This window comes from Aquarana catesbeiana, linkage group LG01, assembly GCF_042186555.1.
Source record: "Aquarana catesbeiana isolate 2022-GZ linkage group LG01, ASM4218655v1, whole genome shotgun sequence".
In the NCBI taxonomy this organism is placed as follows: domain Eukaryota; kingdom Metazoa; phylum Chordata; class Amphibia; order Anura; family Ranidae; genus Aquarana; species Aquarana catesbeiana.
The window spans coordinates 796,480,907-796,501,765 of record NC_133324.1 but is presented as its reverse complement, the minus strand read 5'-3'; the positions used below and the strand labels follow the sequence as shown (position 1 = coordinate 796,501,765).

General features: G+C 41.5%; 1 protein-coding gene and 1 pseudogene across 1 annotated transcript in view; one reads left to right on the top strand and one right to left on the bottom strand.

Moving 5' to 3' along the window:
* Nucleotides 1-20,859, top strand: part of LOC141113947 (EF-hand calcium-binding domain-containing protein 6-like) — a 198,439-nt gene that overhangs the window by 136,945 nt on the left and 40,635 nt on the right. The window contains exon 13 of the mRNA XM_073607324.1: nucleotides 5,181-5,291. Coding sequence (XP_073463425.1) covers nucleotides 5,181-5,291 — 111 coding nt within the window. The remainder of the gene's footprint in view (nucleotides 1-5,180; nucleotides 5,292-20,859) is intronic.
* Nucleotides 6,667-9,650, bottom strand: LOC141124094 (one cut domain family member 2-like; annotated as a pseudogene).

Sequence of the window (20,859 nt, the reverse complement as noted above, 5' to 3'; positions counted from 1 at the left end):
GCTGAGGATGCTCATTGCTCTCGTATGCTGACCCTGGACAACCTCATACTCTTCAAACTGTTGATCTCTATCCTCCTGAGGCTGGTCATGGGGAAACCTTGAGAGGGCGTCAGCATTGCCATGGGAGCACCCTGGCTTTTAGTGAATAGTATGGTTGAACTGGGCAAGCCGGGCCACCCAATGTTGCTCCAAAGCCCCAAGTTTAGCAGTTTCTAGGGTTGTTGTCAGTATGGATGTCCATTTGTCCACCTACCAAATACTCAGCAAACTTTTCGATCATAGCCCAGACTACCGCTAACAGCTCAAGTTTAAAAGAGCTGTAGTTTGCTGGATTACGTTCTGTAGGTCGCAAGCTGCGACTAGCATATGCTATCACTCGTTCAGTCCCATCTTGCTCCTGAGCAAGCACAGCCCCCAAGCCTTGGGGACTGCTATCGGTGTACACCCAGAAGGGGTTACAGTAGTCAACGTAAGCTAGTATGGATGCAGAAGTCAACTTTGCCTTGAGGGTCTCAAACGCTTCACTCTGTGCTGCCCCCCAACTCTCATTAATACTTGGGGAAGATTTTACCTTTTTATGGGCAGGTTGACCACACAGCAACTGGGTGAGTGGAGCCGCAACACTAGCAAAGTTCCGAATGAATCTGCGGTAATAACTCACAAGCCCTAAGAAAGAGCGAAGCTCTGTCACCGTTTTTGGAGTGGTCCAAATCTGCACAGCCTGAATTGAATCTGAATCTGGGGACACCCCCTTTGCCTCAACCACATGCCCCAAATAGTGGATTTTGGTCTTCATAAGATGACATTTTTCTGGTTTGAGCTTAAGTCCATATTGAGCTAGCCGAGAGAGGACTTGGTCCAAATGCTTCAAATGGTCCTCAAATATTTTGGAAAAGATGATGATGTCATCCAAGTAAATCAGAACGGAGTCAAAGTTCAAGTCTCCCAAGCAACGTTCCATTAGCTTTGGAAAGTGGTGTGTACATTAGTCAGGCTGAAAGGGATACGATTGAACTCATACAGTTCCAGAGGGGTAATAAAGGCTGTTTTTTTACGGTCGTCTTCCTTTACTGGGACCTGCCAGTATCCGCAGGCCAGGTCTAGAGTAGAAAAATATTGAGCCTGGCCTAAGGCCATTAGGAATTCTTTGATCCATGGCAGTGGACAAGCATCTCGATGCATGCATGAGTTCAGTCTGCGATAATCCACACTAAAACGTAAATTTCTATCTTTCTTTCGGACAAGAACTATGGGAGCAGCCCAAGGACTGCAACTCTCTCGTATCACCCCCCCTTGTAGCATTCCTCATATTAAGTCTTTAACTTCCTAACAAAGGGCAGGGGGTATATTATGATATCTTTCACGGATGGGAGCAGCATCACCAGTGTGGATTGGATGATCCAAAGCAGTAGTACAGCCATAGTTTTCTGGGCCCCGAGAGAATGCAACCATATGTTTGTGAACCAACTGCTGTATTTTAGTTAATTGATCAGGAGTCATCTTTTGAACTGGAAGTGCAAGTTGTGCTAATAACTGCAAAAGATAAGAGTCCTCGGAATCAGGCAGAGCAGATTGCAAAGAAGCACATGCAGCTGCCACTTCAGGGCAAGGATCGGTGATGCAGTTTCTAGGTACTGTATACACACACCACTGGAATATCTGGAAAGGAAGCATCACGGGTCACCACCACCCCGACCTGGGTGAGGGTCTGCCCACAGACCTTTAAGGACATCCAGGTGACCCCTACTACCAGAATAGGCAGGTTATTTACAGCTTTCAGATTTAGCCAGGAAGGATCTTGAGTTGGGGTGTTGCCAAAATGGTGCTGGTAGAAGTGAGTTGCCTTGGTAGTGACCTCTGATCCAGTGTCCACCAAACAGCTGGAAGGCTGGCTGTTGAAAGTCACAGTTACTACTGGGCATGTGGATATCATCATAGGATCTTGTTGGGGCTGTGAAGAAACACTTTCCGTGAGTTGCCCCTCTGCCACAGGAACCTCTAGTTTAAAGGATGCTGTTGCGCAATCTTTGCTCCCTTTCCTGCATAGTTACTGGAAATGTGGCCTAACCGTCTGCACTGCCAGCACCTACGATCTGTATCCGGGTCTCTCCAGAATGGGTTGCGTGAAGCACTAGGTTGGGTAGACCTGCTCCGAGTAGCTGACATTTCCTGTTTGAGGGAAGCTGATTGGCTACCATGCACAGCTGCACCAGATTTTGCACTCTCCAGTTTTAGTAAATCAACCCCACATATTTCAGTTGCATCTAAAAAAAGAAAAGCTAGAAAAAATGACTGCGTCCTTTATATTTAAAGCCTAGTTGCAGTTGCTCTAGAGTTTAGTAAATGAGGTAAAGCTGCATTTTGCAAAGAATACCCAATCACAAGCAAGGAAAATAAAAAAAAACAGCATTTTTGCTTGCATATGATTGGATGATGGAAGTCAGCAGAGTTTCTATTTGCCTTTAGTAAATCAACCCCTTTGGGTGTAGTTTGCATATTCTATGCGGCCAAATCGAACTGTAAATCACACCAAAGTAGCACAAAATTTCAATGCAGCTGTGCTGCATTGGTGTGAATGGGCACCATTGGAATCAATGTTATTTCCATTGTCATTGTCCAAGTCGCATCTGAAATCGCATCAGTGTTAACCAAGCCTTAAGGTAAGTATGTGTCCCCATTGCATCCCTCAAGATAAAATTAGCAGTATATTATATATAAATAGGGAGGTGTGGTATCACTTTTTGTTTTTCCAAGAGTTACTATGGGTTATTGCACTTTTGCACATAGTATTGCCCATAGTTGTCTTATTCTTTAGGGCGGCACAGTGGTGTAGTGGATAGCGCTTTCACCTAGCAGTAAGAAAGGTCGCTGGTTCAAATCCCAACCACGACACTACCTGCCTGGAGTTTGCATGTTCTCCCTGTGCCTGCGTGGGTTTCCTCCGGGTACTCCCGTTTCCTCCCACACTCCAAAGACATGCTGGTAGGTTAATTGGATCCTGTCTAAATTGTCCCTAGTATGTATGAATGTGAGTTAGGGACCTTAGATTGTAAGCTCCTTGAGGGTAGGAACTGATGTGAATGTACAATGTATATGTAATGCCCCGTACACACAGTCGGATTTTCCGATGGAGAATGTCCGATCGGAGCGTGTTGTTGGATATTCCGACCGTGTGTGGGCTCCATCGGACATTTTCCATCGGATTTTCCGACACACAAAGCTGGAGAGCAGGAGATAAAATTTTCCTACAACAAAATCCGTTGTCGGAAATTCCGATCGTGTGTACACAAATCCGACAGACAAAGTGCCAGGCATGCTCAGAATAAATAAAGAGATGAAAGCTATTGGCCACTGCCCTGTTTATAGTCCTGACGTACGTGTTCTACGTCACCGCGTTCAGAACGATCGGATTTTCCGACAACTTTGTGTGACCGTGTGTATGCAAGACAAGTTTGAGCCAACATCCATCGGAAAAAATCCTAGGATTTTGTTGTCGGAATGTCCGAACAAAGTCCGACCGTGTGTACGGGGCATAAAGCCCTGCGTAAATTGACAGCGCTATATAAGTAACTGAAATAAATAAATAAAGAAAATGTGTAGTGAAAAATAAGATGGACACTTTCTTATGTTTATTGGAATATATACTGCCCCCACACACTTCTTTATTGGTTTCCTTCTTGTTAAAGAGAGAGAAATAAAAATGGTAGTGGCCTGGGATTTTTTTTAATTAGGACTTGATCCTTTTGCATATGGATTAATTTTACATTGCTTTTGTTTTCTGAAATCTCTAGAGTTACTTGGCTAGTTAGGTTTATTAGTGGAAAATACTGTTTCCTGGACATTTTGTAAAAGCAATATGCAAATGAGCCTTTAACATGTCTTGTGCGTAAATTGTATATACAGATACACATGCTATAATCATATATTGGAGATAATTACTCACTATCTAGATCTCTTTGTATTCATTTAGAACTGGGAGGAAAATTATTAACTTCATCAACATTAAATGATAACTTTTTTTATAAAGCACAAAAAAAGACTGTCCATGTAAAATAAGCTGCTTGATTTGGATGAGTTTTTTTTTTAGATGACTGCACATTCACCTATTCATCATATCTTATGTTTTAGACCTGTGGGTTTGCAGGACTTCACTTGTTCTCATTTCATACATTTCAGAACTCTAGAGGTTAATGCATCTGACCTTTAAAGAGCTGTGTGCGCTTCCATAATTGCATTAAGTATATTACCATATTTTATTGTGCCGGACTATATACCACGTATGTACAAGATCAGAATTAAGCGAAATGCCTTTTACATGCTAATGAGCTTCTATCACTGTGATATACATAACTTTACAGAACCTTTAAGAAACTGGGCAATTTTTGTCCTGAGAAAGACATTTATGTCTAAAGCCATGACAGGGAATCCTTCTGTAGTTTTACAAGGTCTCTTTTATTTACATAAATCTGTCAAAGTGATGAACAGTCTGCAAAATGAGTTGAATAGTTACTTGTGGCATAGTATTCTTTACCCTTGCCACAAGGAAAGAAACTTACCGCAATTCCCATCCCCTCCACAACCTTCTTCCCCCAAAAGTCAGCTGTTCATTATCACCGTCTCCACATAATGAATGAAGCCTTGTTAATCATTATTTTCTTAAGTCATCCTGATTTTTGCCTGTGTTTTGGGGATTATGCCTAAATTGTGCTCCAGGGATGAAAACACTTTGTTACCATTCAACAAATACTGGCACTTTCCAGATATTCCTCTTAAGAGCCCTCACAATGCACTTTCTAAATTCACTCTGTGTTTCTTATGGAAAGCAATGTTTTTGTAAATTTCCTTTCAAGCCAACCGGGACTGCTGAAAAGCCCCTTTGCAGTGTTAGCTTGTTTAAGCAATACAGTGTTTTAGCCTAATGAATACAGTCTTATAGAGGACAATCCGACATGGCTTTCTATGCCGGTATCTCGTCCAGAGCCCAGGCTCCATGTGCAAGTGCTGAGCTTGAAATTCTTTCACTGCTGAAAAACATGATTAACCTCTGATATTCACGTGGGCATTCTTGATGGCGAGGGCAGAGTGGTGACAGAGTTAATGGCAGCCATATGCTGCTGGTATTGTGGGTGCCTGAGAGGCAAACAAACTACATGATTGACTGGTACTAACCTCTGTTTCAGGTTTGGTGTAGAGATTACTGATGAAGACTTTGAGCTGCTACTTGACAGAGCCCCCCTTGACGAAGATGGGAATGTCCGATATCCTCACTTCATGGCAATGTTTGATTCTCGGTAATTAATGTCTTTAGCTGGTCTATTATTTGTATGGTTTTTGTGCTTAGAATATATTTGTCTTTGCTAGTTTAAGTGATACTCTATACTCGTTCATTTGAATGAGACCAGTGGCATTATATGTCACAAAAGTAAAATCCAGGAACCTATTTATGATGAGTGTGCAAACTGTTGAATACATATTATTGTCTCTGCTTATTAACAATTTATAAAAGGTAGTCTGCAGATAGGCAAGCTTGCTCAATTTTAAATGTGTATTTTCTGAAGTGTTTATGAGCATTTTTGGCATATTCTCACCTTGTTTACCTTATGTTTAAAATGGTACAGTATAACAAACAGTGGCCTTTTTTAATTACACTTTGATAGCCTTATACACAAGCCTTATACACAAGTAGTGGTGGATGGTTAACATATGTAAATCTGTGCTATTAAGACTGTCTGACCACTTAACTTAATTCATTATAATTCCTTTTATTTGTAATGTTTTACATGTATTTATGTTTAATTTTAATGCATTTAATGTCCTTTTTAAAACTGCCATTTTCTGTACATAGTTTTTGAAAGAGCTGCAAGGCTAACTAAAAGCAGCCCACCGATTTCACAAAACATCAAAGTTTCATTTGACCTTTTACACATTTGCCAAATAATAATTGAAAAATATGTTTTGAAAGCTGGTCCAAAGAAAAAAAAAACAACAAACATATTCCTTTATGCCAGTCTTTTTATAAAGAGACCTGTCTATCAGTTTTCTGGCAATGTTTTGCTCAATAATGTTTGCATTAGATGAGTTATAATATACTTGTTAGAATTTCTGTCACCAATGTGCATTTACCAAGAATTTTTAAAATGCATGGCACACTAATAAGCCTATCTAAAACCTAAATCTAATAAATTTACCCTAAACCTAATCCTTAAATCTGCCCAACACCTGACCCTACATTTGAACTTATCCCTAACTCTCAACCTAACCTCAACTCTAAATCTCTACCTAACCCCTGACCCTGATTCTTTTCATAACCCTTAACCCTGAATCTCAACTTAATCCCCTACCCTCAACCTAACTTCTAACCCTAAGTTTTAGCTTATCCCCTCACAGCCACCCCCAACTCTAATTTTTTTTCCTAAAACTGAGCTCCAGGAAGATATTAAAAAAACACCAATAAGTGCAGTTTTATGCTTATTAAAGAAAATTGTTACACTTGTTTTTTTTTTTTTTTTTTTTTTTAATGCAACTGAAATAAATACCTACATTTGACTTGTTTATAGCCTCTGGTATATTCCTCTACAGCAGCACGGAGACTGGGAAAGGAAGGTACTGGGAGACAGTCCTAGAAGCCTTACCTGCCTGCCCCATGTTTCCTGCAAACCTAATAATTCAACTCTTTTGTTTTTGTATGAAGCCACCAAGAGTGTGCCTGTTCACTTAACAGAACAAAATGCTAATCGTAGAAATGTACAAAACCCTTTACAGAGTTCAGCAGTCTGGGGAATCTAATATATACAGTAGCTCAGCTTACTGATGGCAGTGACCCAGAGTATTTATTGTAATGTACAGCACAACACAAAAAATGCAGTGGTCCAGACGATAAATAGCTTGCTTACACTTGCTTATCGTCACATTTGAATAAATGTATTGTTGACAAAACTATATTTTACAGACATAATTCAGCTAGGTATAGCCTTCATATTTTGACTATGTTGTTGTTCTAGATTTACTAATGGTAGATGGTGGATCTGAGGTGTCGTCTTATGGTGATGTATGGTTGTTTGAAAGTAGAACTATAGCCTTCCATAAATTATTAGTGCATCAGTTTTCCCTTAGTCTCTCTGTCATGTCCCATAAATACCTGTTGATCCTGCCAGTAAAGTCCACCTTGTACAGCTTCCTTATGATGGGGTGGCAATGATGCTGCACTGCTCCAGAATTTACAGCAGAGTTGCCACTTTCATGTTGGTTATGCCTGCTGCACTACAATTGGATGAAAAAAAAGTTGCAGGGGGCATGGTTATTAGTATTGCCACTGCTGATTCACAAGCCTGTAACTTCTAAATCAGCACTTGGCCACACCTAGTTCTGCCCATTGCTTTCTGGATTGACAGGACTGCCCCTGTTCAGTGGCGTCACTAGAGTTGGTGTCACCTGGTGCAGTAAAACATGGTGTCACCCCCAGTGGGCAGGCTTGTTTTGGGCTGGACGGTACGCACCCCAAACCCACTTACCTACAAGCTTGAGAGCTGACATTCTTTGGAATTCAGGCTCCTGCAGCCACTTCCACATTCTTCTGAATGCTTTTCTGCCAGATTTCAGTTTATGCCAAGGTTTGGGGATCCTTAGAAGGTCTGAGAGTGTTCCCTGTGACTGATACAGCACCCTCTAGGCGAAAATAGCCTGGGGGATGCTGTACCATTTTATTTCAGCTGTGATTCTCTGCACCACTTCTTTGGTGTTGATCTCTTCCTACTGTCCAAAGTTGCTCAGCTGAGACTTGGAGGAGGAGGGTGGCCTGTCATGGCTGGCTGTCAAGATTGAGCAAGACCTGGGTGGCCAGGGTGGTGCATCCCATTGAGGTGAGACATCATGGCAGATGGTGGGGTAGCCAGCCCCTGGAGAGGTTCTAATAGCCTCTTGCCAGCATGGCAGTGTGGGCTGAGCATCTTATTGCGCTCAGGTGGTCCATAATTGTGCAGGCTCTGTTGGCTGTTGTGGATGGAGGATGGAGCCATTGCCTAAAGGGTAGCTGTCAAGGGGGACAAGCTCTGCCCCATTCAAATTCCTGTCCCTGAAGAGGCTGTACAGGTTGTTAATAGAGGGGATCCCCCTGACAACCCTTATCAGGGTGAAGTTACCACTGACATTGCCAGGGAGCCACTGGTGGTGATGGTGGGGATGGTGATGGGGGTGGTGGAACTTGTCTGACACAGTGGAGATAGAGGGCAGTGGCTGGATAGGTTTTAGGGTGGTGTGAGTGCTGCTCATGCCTATCCAAGGTAGTGAGGTATCACAGGGCATGCTCATGGCATGGTGCAAGGGGATAGACAGTTCGGGACGGTAGTCCCCAGTCCCATCCAGGATGGAAGGGACAGCTCCTGTTGGATCCTCTGGTGGTCCTGAGGGCTGTGGCTGCTCATCAGAGACTGCTCATGGCTGTCCGTAGTGATGAGCCAGGACACTGACCAGCCTCTGAGTGCGACGGGCCGGGCGCGGGGGGGAGGTACGGGAGGTCTTTCCAGGCTCCTCCTCTAGCATAACAGATAGTAAGGGATGATGCGGGTTGCTCCCCTTGGACATGCCAGTCTGGGTCTGGTGTCACCCCTCTGGTAAGTGTCACCCGGGTGTTGTCTGCACCCCCGTAGCGACGCCACTGCCTCTGATGCTAAAACCATTCCACTGTGAGCTGCACTGTCTGGAATAGGGAGTGTGTGTGACACAAATGAGGGAGAATCAAGGAAGGTTTACTTTATGCGGCTTGTGCACATCATAGTTACTGGATTCTGTACTTGTTTAGACTGTCATACGGGGACTCTTAGTTAATTAACTGTATAGAGAACAAGAAGTACAACTCTCTTAAATTGTCTGTAGAGATAAGGCCACCAGATGTGTGGGATGACCAGTCTTAGGCAGGCCATGGATGATACAATTTTCTTTCCTGCAACCACGTGTTGATGGGGGAATCCCACCCGCGGAGCTATTCTGTTCTCCTGGCTGGGATGCAGGGAACCCTGCCTGCGGGACAAACACTGTGATTATTGCTAGCGGCTTTAGCCACTGGCAATAATCACATCCTAAGAATCCGACATGGATCAATTTGGGTACATTCAGCCTGCCCATACATGGTTCAAATCTTGTCTGGTCCCTGCTAAACTGAGATTCAAAATGTTTATGGCAGGTTTTATAAACGGTCATTTGATTAACATGTATGTCTGTACAGTCCAAGCATGTGCTATGTGTATGCAGGATAGCAAGCCTCAGAGCCAGCCTTGTCTGGAGTTCCCAAAATAATCCAGCCCAGCTAATTGTTAGCAATTCTAAAAACCTCAGTCAGGGAAGAGTGTGTTCTGATAATAGTGAATTCCTCCATGTGCCTTTTTCCTCTTACTTTTAAAATGATGAGCTGTGTGCATTTTTCAGTTTTTTGCTGCTATCCACAAACATGAAGATTATTGTCTTTTCTGACTAAAACTGACTACATCAGTTAATGACTATTTAAAGTGATACCAAAGCTTATATTCTTTTTATTAAAATAAAAAAGACATTTATACTTACCTGCTCTGTGCAACGATATTGCACGGAGCAAACCCATACCTTTTCTTTAGCGGCTCCTCGCCATCGCTGTCCATATCTTCTTCCTGCAGGTGCATTTATAGCAAGCCACGCCATAGATACACGCAACGCTGTTCAGCCCCGCCCCCTGCTCCCTCCTCACAGGATTTGACTGACAGCAGCAGGAGCCTATGGCACCCGATGCTACCCGAGTCTCCTGTAAGAGCAGGAAGTAAAAACAGAAGACCTGCTGCTGAGACAGCGCTGGATCAATCAGAGGTGCCAGGTAAGTGTTTAGGGGTAGGGGGCTAGAAAACAGTGTTAATTTGGTAGATGAAAATATTTTCGTTTATGAAATTAACACTATTTTAGTCGAGTAAAGTTGGTTCTATTTATAAAGACGTTATATATCACAATGGATAAGTCCCTGTTCACACCGGTGTGACTTGTCATGCGATTTGACAGATCAAAGTCCCATGACAAGTCACACCCTATTTCTGGCTAGGGAACCGACTTGCACTGACTTTGTAAAAGGTGCCTGCACTATTTTTGGAGACTTGCATTGACATCTGTACATAAAGTCGCACAGATGTTGGCAAGCCGCACATGAAATAACGTGAAGTAACCTGAAGTAGCGTGATTTCAAATACGCATGCGATGTGAACCGGAGCTAAATCTGTGCCTGTAGTGCATGTTCAAACCTTAATACCATAAATAATAACATGTTTTTAGATTTTTTACTTCAGGAGTAAATAAAGAGTTTGGCAATTCTAGAGAAATGCTTAAATAATACATGACAATTTAATTAAAAACATTAGATTTTATTTGACTATAATGTACTGGAGATTTTTTTTTACTACAATGTACTGGAGATTTTTTTGACTATAATGTACTGTAGATTATATTTGACTAGAATGTACTGTAGATTTTTTTTTTGACTATAATGTACTGTAGATTATATTTGACTATAATGTACTGTAGATTATATTTGACTATAATATACTGTAGATTATATTTGACTATAATATACTGTAGATTATATTTGACTATAATATACTGTAGATTATATTTGACTATAATGTACTGGAGATTATATTTGACTATAATGTACTGGAGATTTTTTTTTTACTATAATGTACTGTAGATTATATTTGACTATAATGCACTGGTGATTATATTTGACTATAATGTACTGTAGATTATATTTGACTACAATGTACTGGAGATTTTTTTTTTGACTACAATGTACTGGAGATTTTATTTGACTATACATAATATACTGTAGATTATATTTGACTATATTGTACTGGAAATTTTTTTGACTACAATGTACTGGAGATTTTTTTTGACTATAATGTACTGTAGATTATATTTATTTATTTATTTATTTCAGGTACTTATATAGCACCGTCAATTTACGCAGCGCTTTACATATACATTGTACATTCATATCAGTCCCTACCCTCACGGGGCTTACAATCTAAGGTCCCTAACTCACATTCATACATACTAGGGACAATTTAGACAGGATCCAATTAACCTACCAGCATGTCTTTGGAGTGTGGGAGGAAACCGGAGTACCCGGAGGAAACCCACGCAGACACAGGGAGAACATGCAAACTCCAAGCAGGTTGGGAGTCGAACCAGTGACCCTTCTTACTGCTAGGTGAGAGTGCTACTACTACACCACTGTGCCGCCCCATATTTGACTATAATGTACTGGAGATTTTTTTTTGACTACAATGTACTGGAGATTATATTTGACAATAATGTACTGGAGATTTTATTTGACTACAATGTACTGGTGATTTTAGTAGACTATAATGTACTGGTGATTTTAGCAGTGTTAATTTTGACATTACATTTTGATTTAGTTTTAGTTATAGTCTTTTAACTAAAATGTCATTTTAGTTTTAGTTGTATTTTAGTCATTTAAATTGTTTTGGTTTTAGTCGACTAAAATCTCCAGTACATTTTAGTCGACTAAAATCAAATGGATTTGGTTCCATTTTAATGCATCATTTCTTTAGAATTGCCAAACATTATATACTCCTGGAGTAAAAATCGAATAGCATGGTATTATTTATGGTATTAAGGTTTGAACATGAACTACAGACACAGATTTAGCCATTGTGAAACATAATGTCTTTCATAAACAAACGAAAATATTGCTTTTTGACAAGAAGTACAACTTGAAAATATAAAAAACAAACAAAAAACTGTAAACTCTATTGGCTGTAATGTCATTGCACATATTACATGAATATATTACCAATATTAAAAAAAAAATATAGGAAAAGCCTTTTTCTTATTTTTTTTTTCTTTCAGCAGCTTAGTAGATGCCCCCTATGTATTCTTATGTGGTAGCACAGTGTTAATTTTGACGTCAAATTTCAATTTAATTTTAGTCATAGTCTTTGACTAAAATGCCATTTTAGTTTTAGTCGTATTTTAGTTACCTAAATTGTTTTAGTTTTAGTCGTATTTTACATATTTGACTAAAATACAACTAAAACTAAAATGGCATTTTAGTCAAAAGACTTTGACTAAAACTAAATCGACATTTAAAGAAAAAATGAATACTGCTAGAAAAGGTACCTAAGTGTTTTTACCTTAATGCAGGGAATGCATTAAGGTAGAAAAAACTTTACTTAGAACCACATAAAAAGTGGTTGTAAACTCCACAAAAAAAAAAAACAAAAACAAAAAACCTGCAAGACAAAGGCATAATGAGCTAGTATGCATTGCATACTAGCTCATTATGAAATACTTACTTTAGATCGAAGCTGTTGCAGCGGTCGCCGCATACCGCTGTGACCGGCGACATTTCTCCCGGAGTTATTTCTGGATTTGCGGGCTCCGGCGCTGTGATTGGCCAGAGCCTCGATGGCGTCACACCTGCGCATGTGCGCGGAAGCCGCCGGTCAGGGCACGGCTCCTGAAGAAGCGGCACATGCGGATACAGTGAATATCTCCTAAACTGTGCAAGTTTAGGCGATATTCACTGTACCTACAGGTAAGCCTTATTATAGCCTTACCTGTAGGTAAAAGTGGTGTAACAGAGTTTAAAACCACTTTAGGGCTCTTTCACACGGGCGGATCAGTGATGATCCGCCCCGTGAACACCCGCTGGCTCAGCGGGGATCGCTCCGCCGATCCCCGCTGAGCAGAAAGATGACAGGTCCATCGCTGCACGCTGTGCAGCTACGGACCTGTCAGAGCGCCGCTCTCCCCTATGGGGGATCGGATGATGACGGACCGTAGTGTCCGTCGTCACCCGATCCGATCCGAAAACGGATGGAAAAGTAGGTTTTTCCTCCGTTACACTTTTCGGATCGGAGCGGCGTCGGATGTCAGCGGACATGTCACCGCTGACATCCGACGCTCCATAGGGATACATGTATGTCCGTTTTTCATCCGAAAACGGAAGGATGAAAAACGGACATACGGATCCCCCGTGTGAAAGAGCCCTAAATCTCTGTAAAATGTTGCTTGTTCATTTAACATTTTTCAGTTGAAGATTTCTAAAAATCTCAGTTTGTAATGGAGTGTCAAAACCTGGTTATATAGGCAGTACAGCTGCAGCAAAGCACAAATCAAGAAAGTACCTGATAATTATGGGATGGATTTACTAAAGGCAAATAGACTGTGCACTCTGCAAGCAAAGTTGCTCCAGAGCTTAGTGAATGAGAAGACGTTTCACAAGGAAAATAAAAAACAGCATTTTTGCTTGCATGTGATTGGATGATTTAAGTGAGCAGAGCTTCCCCTCATTTACTAAGCTCTGGAGCAACTGCATTTGCAGAGTGCAACTAGCACTTGCAAAGTGCACAGTCTATTTACCTTTAGTAAATCTATCCCTATGTATTTAGTGCAGAACTATTTCACATAACGCAAAACAAGTAGTCCTCATTCGAGCACTGAAGGCTAATTTACACCTAAAGCCTCAAACACACTGGTAGGTTTTTTTTTTCGTTCAACCCAGCTGGGCTGACCAAAAAACAACCTGACAGCTCAGGAGGAGCCGCTGTACTAACTATCAGATGTTAGTACAGTGATCTCCCCTGCTGTTCTATTGTGTTCTGACAGGCCCCCCCCCCCCACCAGAATACAGCAGTCAGTGTTCTCAGCCATTGGCTGAGAGTGCTGATCAGGAGCCAATCAGCAGACCTTTTTCGGTCATGCCCCTTCAACAGAAGCTGGCTGAACTTCTGTCAGACCATCTCCAGTACACACGGGGTTTGCCGGTTTTCTATTGAACAGGCTGTTGCCGCCTGACATTGGGCCCCTGTGTACTAAGCTTAACCACTTCACGCGAAATGACGTACCTGTACATCGTTTTGAGTAAGTGGCTGTACCGCGGTGAAGCCTGCAGCTGCAGGTTTCACGTCAGATACGTTTTTTTAGAGCTGGCGGTCAGCTTTCTAATGATAACAACCCAGCTCAGCAGCCGCTCGGCCATTATCACAAGGAGCCAGAGGGGATGTCCCCCCCCCTCCCGCCGATCCGGCCGGGTCTCCCGTCCCACCGGGAGACCCGAGCGACCAGCCGACCCCAGATCCCTCCATAAGGAGTACTTGTCACTGTCTATTACTGTCACAAGGGATATTTACATTCCTTGTGACAGCAATAAATGTGATCAGATTTTTTTTTTAAAGAGACAGTGTAATTTAAAAAAAATAAAATAAATAAGACAAAAAAAAGAAAAAAATTTAAAGCGCCCGTGTGCTTGTTGTGCACCAAAGAAAATGCATACGTAAGTTGTGCCCGCAAATGTAAACGATGTTCAACTCACACATGTGAGGTATCGTCGTGATCGTCAGAGTGGGAGCAATAATTTTAGCAAAAGACTATCTCTGCAACACTAAACTGGTAACCGTTAAATTTTTTAAAAGCGTTGTCTATGGAGATTTTTAAGTACCGTAGTTTTGCAACGACTGCCATTTTATTCTATTTATTTATTTTTATTTATTAATTTTTATTCTCCAGAGTCTTTGCTATATATATATATATATATATATATATATATATATATATATAATCTTTGATTTTAACTTGTAAACAACAAGTGTCAGAAATAGGCTTGGTCCAGAAGTGTGTGTGTTGTTTTATGTGTCGCTATCTGTTCCCACTCATTTCCTTTGGGTGTCTAACAAGGGTCCAGCGACCAAAAATTACTTCCATACAGCAACAGAGCTCATGTGCTTTCATGGTATGAATTGCCGTTTTCGTTAAAAGGTCAGGTAAGCTGAACACTGTATTGATATTTGCAGGGCCGTCATCAGGGGTTACAGCCAATACAACTGTAAGGGACCCGGGGCCCGAGGGGCCCATCTGGGCCAGAAGAAGGCAGGATGTTTGAAGGGGAGCCATGATGTGCACTATAGAAATGATCTCACAGCTTCTGCTGCTCTCTGTGTCATTGAGCTCAGACATCAAGCTCTTTATTGCCACCTCTGGCTACTATGTGCATGTGCACCCCTCATGTGAGCTGCCTGTACTGTGCTCCTCTGTGTCAGCAACATGTCAGCTTTGTGAAAACGAGCTGGGACTAGGTAGGAAGATTACCTTTACAAGTAGGGGCTGTAAAGGAAAGGGAGGGGGCTGTTTGTGTACAGGGAGGGGGCAGAGACTTGTGTGTTTACAGATTTGTGTATGTGTGGCATATATACAGGTGTGGGAGGGCTGACATATATACAGGTGTGAGGGGGGCTGACATATATACAAGTGTGAGGGGAGCTGACATATATACAAGTGTGAGGGGGGCTGGCATATATACAGGTGAGGGGCTGACATATATACATGTGTGAGGGGGCTGGCATATATACAAGATTGAGTGGGGCTGACGTATATACAGGTGTGGGGGGTGTGGCTGACATATATATGTGTAAATGGGGGGCTGGCATATATACAGGTGGGGGTGGCTGACATATACTGTATACAAGTGTGAGGGGGGCTGGCATATATACAGGATTGAGTGGGGCTGACATATATACAGGTAGGAGTTGGGGCTGACATATATACAGGTATTAGGGGGGCTGGCATATATACAGGTGGGGGGGCTGACATATACAAGTGTGAGGGGTGCTGGCATATATACAGGATTGAGTGGGGCTGACATATATACAGGTAGGAGTTGGGGCTGACATATATACAGGTATTAGGGGGGCTGGCATATATACAGGTGGGGGGGCTGACATATACAAGTGTGAGGGGGGCTGGCATGTATACAGAATTGAGAGGGTGGGCTGATTGCATACAGGTGAGGTGGCCGGTGTGCTGATGCGGTGGGATGGCCCATGGGCAAGCCCTGGGGAATGTTGGTGGTCAGGCTCGCTGGGGCCCAGACCTAAAGCTTTGTAAGGGGCCCAAACATTTCTGATGGCTGCCCTGGATGTTTGTTGGGAGCACATAAGAAATTAAAAGGAGCATCCCAAAAAACATGCACAATGCCTGAAAATGAGCCTTACATACCATTATCATACAAAATACCCTTAATTATCAGCTGTAGTCACTATGCAAGCAAAGCATTTTTTTTTCCTTTATATTTGTTTAGTAGCCTCAGATAGAAATTAACGCAAGGACATTTCAGCCCAGGGCATAGAAATATGTGTGATATCCAGCTTGAAAAAGACTTTGAAATGGAAAACCAGAACCTGTTCTGCGATAGGAGAAACATTGGAGGCCACTATATTAGGGAACCTAAATGCATTAAAATACTTTATATTTTACATTTAGACTATATAATATAATTAGAAAATATTGAGCTTTATAAAGCAAATATTTAATGAAAATTGCTAAAGTTAAAGCGTTATATACAGCCAAGGACTTTTTTTTAGAGATACTATTTTGCTTATTGAGTGCAAATGAAATAACAGCTTAGTTCATTGCAATTCCATCCTAATTTTTTTTGAATCTACATTCTGATAAATGGTAACTTTATAAAAAGTTATATTGGGATCATTTTTCTCGTCAATAGCAATTAAAGAACCATTTTTATCAACACATTCAAGTAATCTCTTAAAGTTTGAGGCTCAAGTTTAGCTATGATTAAGCACTGACTACAGTGTGAAACGCATCAACTTTCCTGCTTTGTAAAGCTGTGGCATGTATTTTTATGATTATACTTAAATAAAGATCGAAGATTACTTTTGAGTGCAGCTGTCCAGGATTTCTCGTTTACCTCTCTGAGGCTCAAGTTTACCGCTATCATTGCACAATTTGGTATGTTTAGGGGTCTGTTTAAGAATTAGTCAAACACCTTGGGGATTATTTACTAAAGGCAAATAGACCAAGCACGGTTGCTGCAGAGCTTAGTAAATGAGGCAAAGCTTAATTTTGCAAAGAATACCCAATCACATGCAAGGAAAATAGAAAAAAAACAAAAACCAGTATTTTTGCTTGCACATAATTGAATGATGGAAGTCAGCACAGCTTCCCCACATTTAGCTTGGGAGCAATTGCACTTGCAAAGTGCACAGTCTATTTGCCTTTAGTAAATCAACCCCCTTGTTTCACTGCTATTTTGGCAAGTTTACTTTTGTATCCAGCCAAATGACGGCTAGTGTTTATAAAGCAGAGTTAGAATACTAATATAACAGTGGTGTACATACTTAATTGTAATGCAAGTCCCATTCTCTTTATTTAAACAAGTTTTGCAGTTTGTTGCCAATTTGCCAGTATTTCCAAATATCTGACACTTTTTTTCTCAGCTTATAAAAGCCAGGTATGCTGTTTTACCCAAGCTTACCCAAAGTAAAAGAGCTGGTAATAATATTGGCATACATGGAGGTAAAAGTAACATTATCTATAATAAAAATGGTATATTTGACGTTTAATTACCTTTGCTGTGCAGATTATTTTGATGGTCATTTTTTTAGCAGACTGAAAATTACAACTAACAGCATTTTTTCTGAGAGATTACTAAACATTAATATTTTTTATGAGAATTTGGTCTGACATTAGCCTATTATAATTCTTTGCACAGTGACATTCAGATGGGAAGAGAGAGAAGCAACTAAAAGCCAATCAGACTCTGCTATAGTACACATGTTGAAAATAGTGACAGAGCTAAGGGGTGACCCAGTCACTGTGCTCATTGTTCAGGCAACAGTCTGGAAGTGTGTATTTACCAAGCTGTAAAGCTTCTGCAGCTAAGTTCCGGGACCCTAGTTATATGCATGGTGTACAAATCACAAAACCAGTTGCACACTGGACTACGGTGGGTAAAACAGTTCACATCATAGGCTTGCGCAAAGGGGGTGGTGCCGGATGTGCCTGGGCATTCCCTAATTACTATGTGCAGTGCCGATTCCCCCTACTGCCCAGCTTTCCTGCATGTTGGCCCCCCTTCCCGCAGTGCTGCTGGCTTCCCTCCTCTCCGCCCAGCTGCTGCAGGGGATGTTTCTGGATGGAGAAAGGGGAAGGGGCTAATAAATATATATTTACCAGCCTCTTCCTTTTCTAAATGACCACACTCACTCACTGTGTTCATTCATAACTGAAGCATAGTAAACTGTGTTTACTATGCTTCAGTTTGTGAATGAACAGGAAGCCACTTAGCACAGAGCTCTTCCTGTTCATTCCCTGTCCTGTGCAGCTGAGGCTGTAGAGAAAGGCGTGGGTTTTTAAGCTTAGGGGTGCACACCCTAATGCAATAGGCCTATAGTTCACATGCATATATTTCAGGAGAGTACTTAACTTGTGCGCCTAGATAAAATCCCAGTTTTTTTTTCTAGTTTTTTTGTCAGGCTTCTATTAATATCTGTGTTTCTGTTGGGGGGATAAAACCTCACAATTGCAATAGATACCAGAAAAGGAGTAAAAACTGTCCCTGGTAATGACTGTAAGTGGTGGGATTTACTGTAATTTGGGGGAGATTTCCAGTTGCTTCCCGTTGTGTCTCTGCAAACAGGAAGTGTAAGGAAATCTCCCTGATAAGGACAGAGACTGTAAAATTAAAAATAAAAAAAAACAGATAGAGGTTCCAACACTTCCCTATTCTATCCTAACCTGAAAGCTGGAATTGCTCTTTTATCATTCTTTTTTAGATGTTGCGGTCTACCACCCACATTAAACGTTTGAAAATACCTGGTAAATAGTAGGGAAAAAAAAAGGAAGTTCACAATAAATAAATAAGTTCACCAAATATACAGTAAGATGTCAAATAGTTTCTCATTGTTTATGTAAAACGTGTTTTACTGAAACCTCTTATAATAATCAAATTAAATCAAATTAGTCTAATTAAAGCAGAGTTCCAGGCAAACATTAAACCACTGTTTAATCCACTTATGTAATATTAAGTCAAGAACAAGCACGTGCCTTTGTCTTGGTGTCACCCATCTGTAATCTCCTGCACAGCAGCGCACAAAATTGGGAGAGGAAGTGGCAGCATCATCAGCCAAAGAACCCTCTAGTGCAGGGGTAGGCAACCCTAAAGAGGTGGAGAGCTACCTGAACAACATGGGAAAAGTCGAAGATCACCGAGCACAGTGTCGCTTCCTCACACCTTATTTCATTTCCTCACTGCCATGTCGCAATCTGGTGCATTGCACGGCCATCATGGGTTTAAATCAGGTGGTGAGGAGGCAACATATCGCCTCCTCTCCACCTGTCAAACACACTAGGGTCGCTTTTCAGAGGAGCAGCAGTTCCTGCTGCACTTGTGAATGAGCCCTTAGTTGCATTCGGCACCCTTAGGGCTTGTTCACATGTACAGTTGGGGGGTTGTAAAACCCTGCGGTTGAGTCATGGTTTTACCACACCCAATCCCCACCCCCCTTTAGCTGTTGAGGCAGCAGACAAAGGTGTACACATGCCGCAGCAGGAATGAAACTTCATGTTGCTTTTGGTGGGTGCTACCGCCTGCCAGTCATGACCCATTCAAGTAAATGGGGCCACTCTGCAAGCTCCCCACAATTGCATCCAAGGAGTTAAAGCAGGTGGTGAGAAAGCAACACAACGCTGTCTGATTTAATGCCTTGTTTGCTGTACTGCACAAGGTTGCAGGGCACTTGCAGAGCGGCCTCATTCACTTAAATGGGTCATCCGTGACAGGTGCTATACCCACCAACCATGTCAAGAAGTATAATGCCTGCTGCAGCTGCGATATGTGTACACCCCTGGCCACTGCTGCTAAAATGGGTGCCGTTAGGGTGGGGGTGATAAAAACACATCTTAACTATGAGGTTTTACTACCCCCCCCCCCCCAAACTGCAAATGTAAATGAACCCTTACTGTTTTGAGCGCCCTATAGGGCTGCTTTCACACTGATGGGCTGTGGTTTACCTGAACCGCGGGTGCAGCACAGTGCATCTGCGACTTTTCTGGGTTAGCTGCGCTTTCCCATAGACTTCTATTATATCCTGCAGCTGTGGTGTGCTGTGGAGTGAAGGAGAAAACGTACTTATTTACAAAGTTTTATAACAGAAACAAAGAAAAACTTTTTTTATTTTCAATATTTTCTGTCTTTTTTTTATTTGTAGCACAAAAAATAAAAAACCCCGTGGTGATGACATACCACCAAAAGAAAGCTCTATTTGTGGGAAAAAAATAAACATTTTGTTTGAGTACAGTGTTGCATGACCGCGCAATTGTCATTCAAAATGAGACAGCGCTGAAAGCTGAAAATTGGCCGGGTCAGGAAGGGGGTGAAAGTGCTCTGTACTGAAGTGGTTAAAAATGTACATGTTCCAACTTACATATAAATTCAACTTAAAGCGGAGTTCCACCCAAAAATGGAACTTCTGTTTTTCGGAATCCTCCCCCCCTTGCTTATAACCCAGGGACCTGTATATTTATCAGAGTTTATAGTTATCGAGAGGCTTTAGTTTAAGTTAATACTTTTATTGACTTGCTCAAGTTATTAAAGGTGCAAACTTTCTGGATTCCTTTAGATCCCTTCCTCATGCTTTATACAAATCACTGTATATTTACATTTGCCCAGAGATCTGCTGTGTTATTGATCTTGATGAACAATATTGTTTTTCTCCTGGTCTTATTGACCTAAGTGCATATCACTCCAAACACCTTCAGTTTTGATATTACCACTTTGTATAATACAATTTGTATTAAAAAGATAGGTTTTACAGTTCAATCTACATTAAATGTTGGTTCTCTGGCCACTATTGCTTGAGGATCAACTTTGTTGTCATTGTTAAATCCGCCCAATATGTCTTTACCCTTGTTCTAACGCCCCTTTCCATGTAGTATATTTACTCTTTTTAGAAAGGAGAATGGAAGTAAAATGTTGACATAGGCTTTTCTCCGGGTGATGGACAGCCAGTGTTTGAAGAGCAGCTGCAAGTT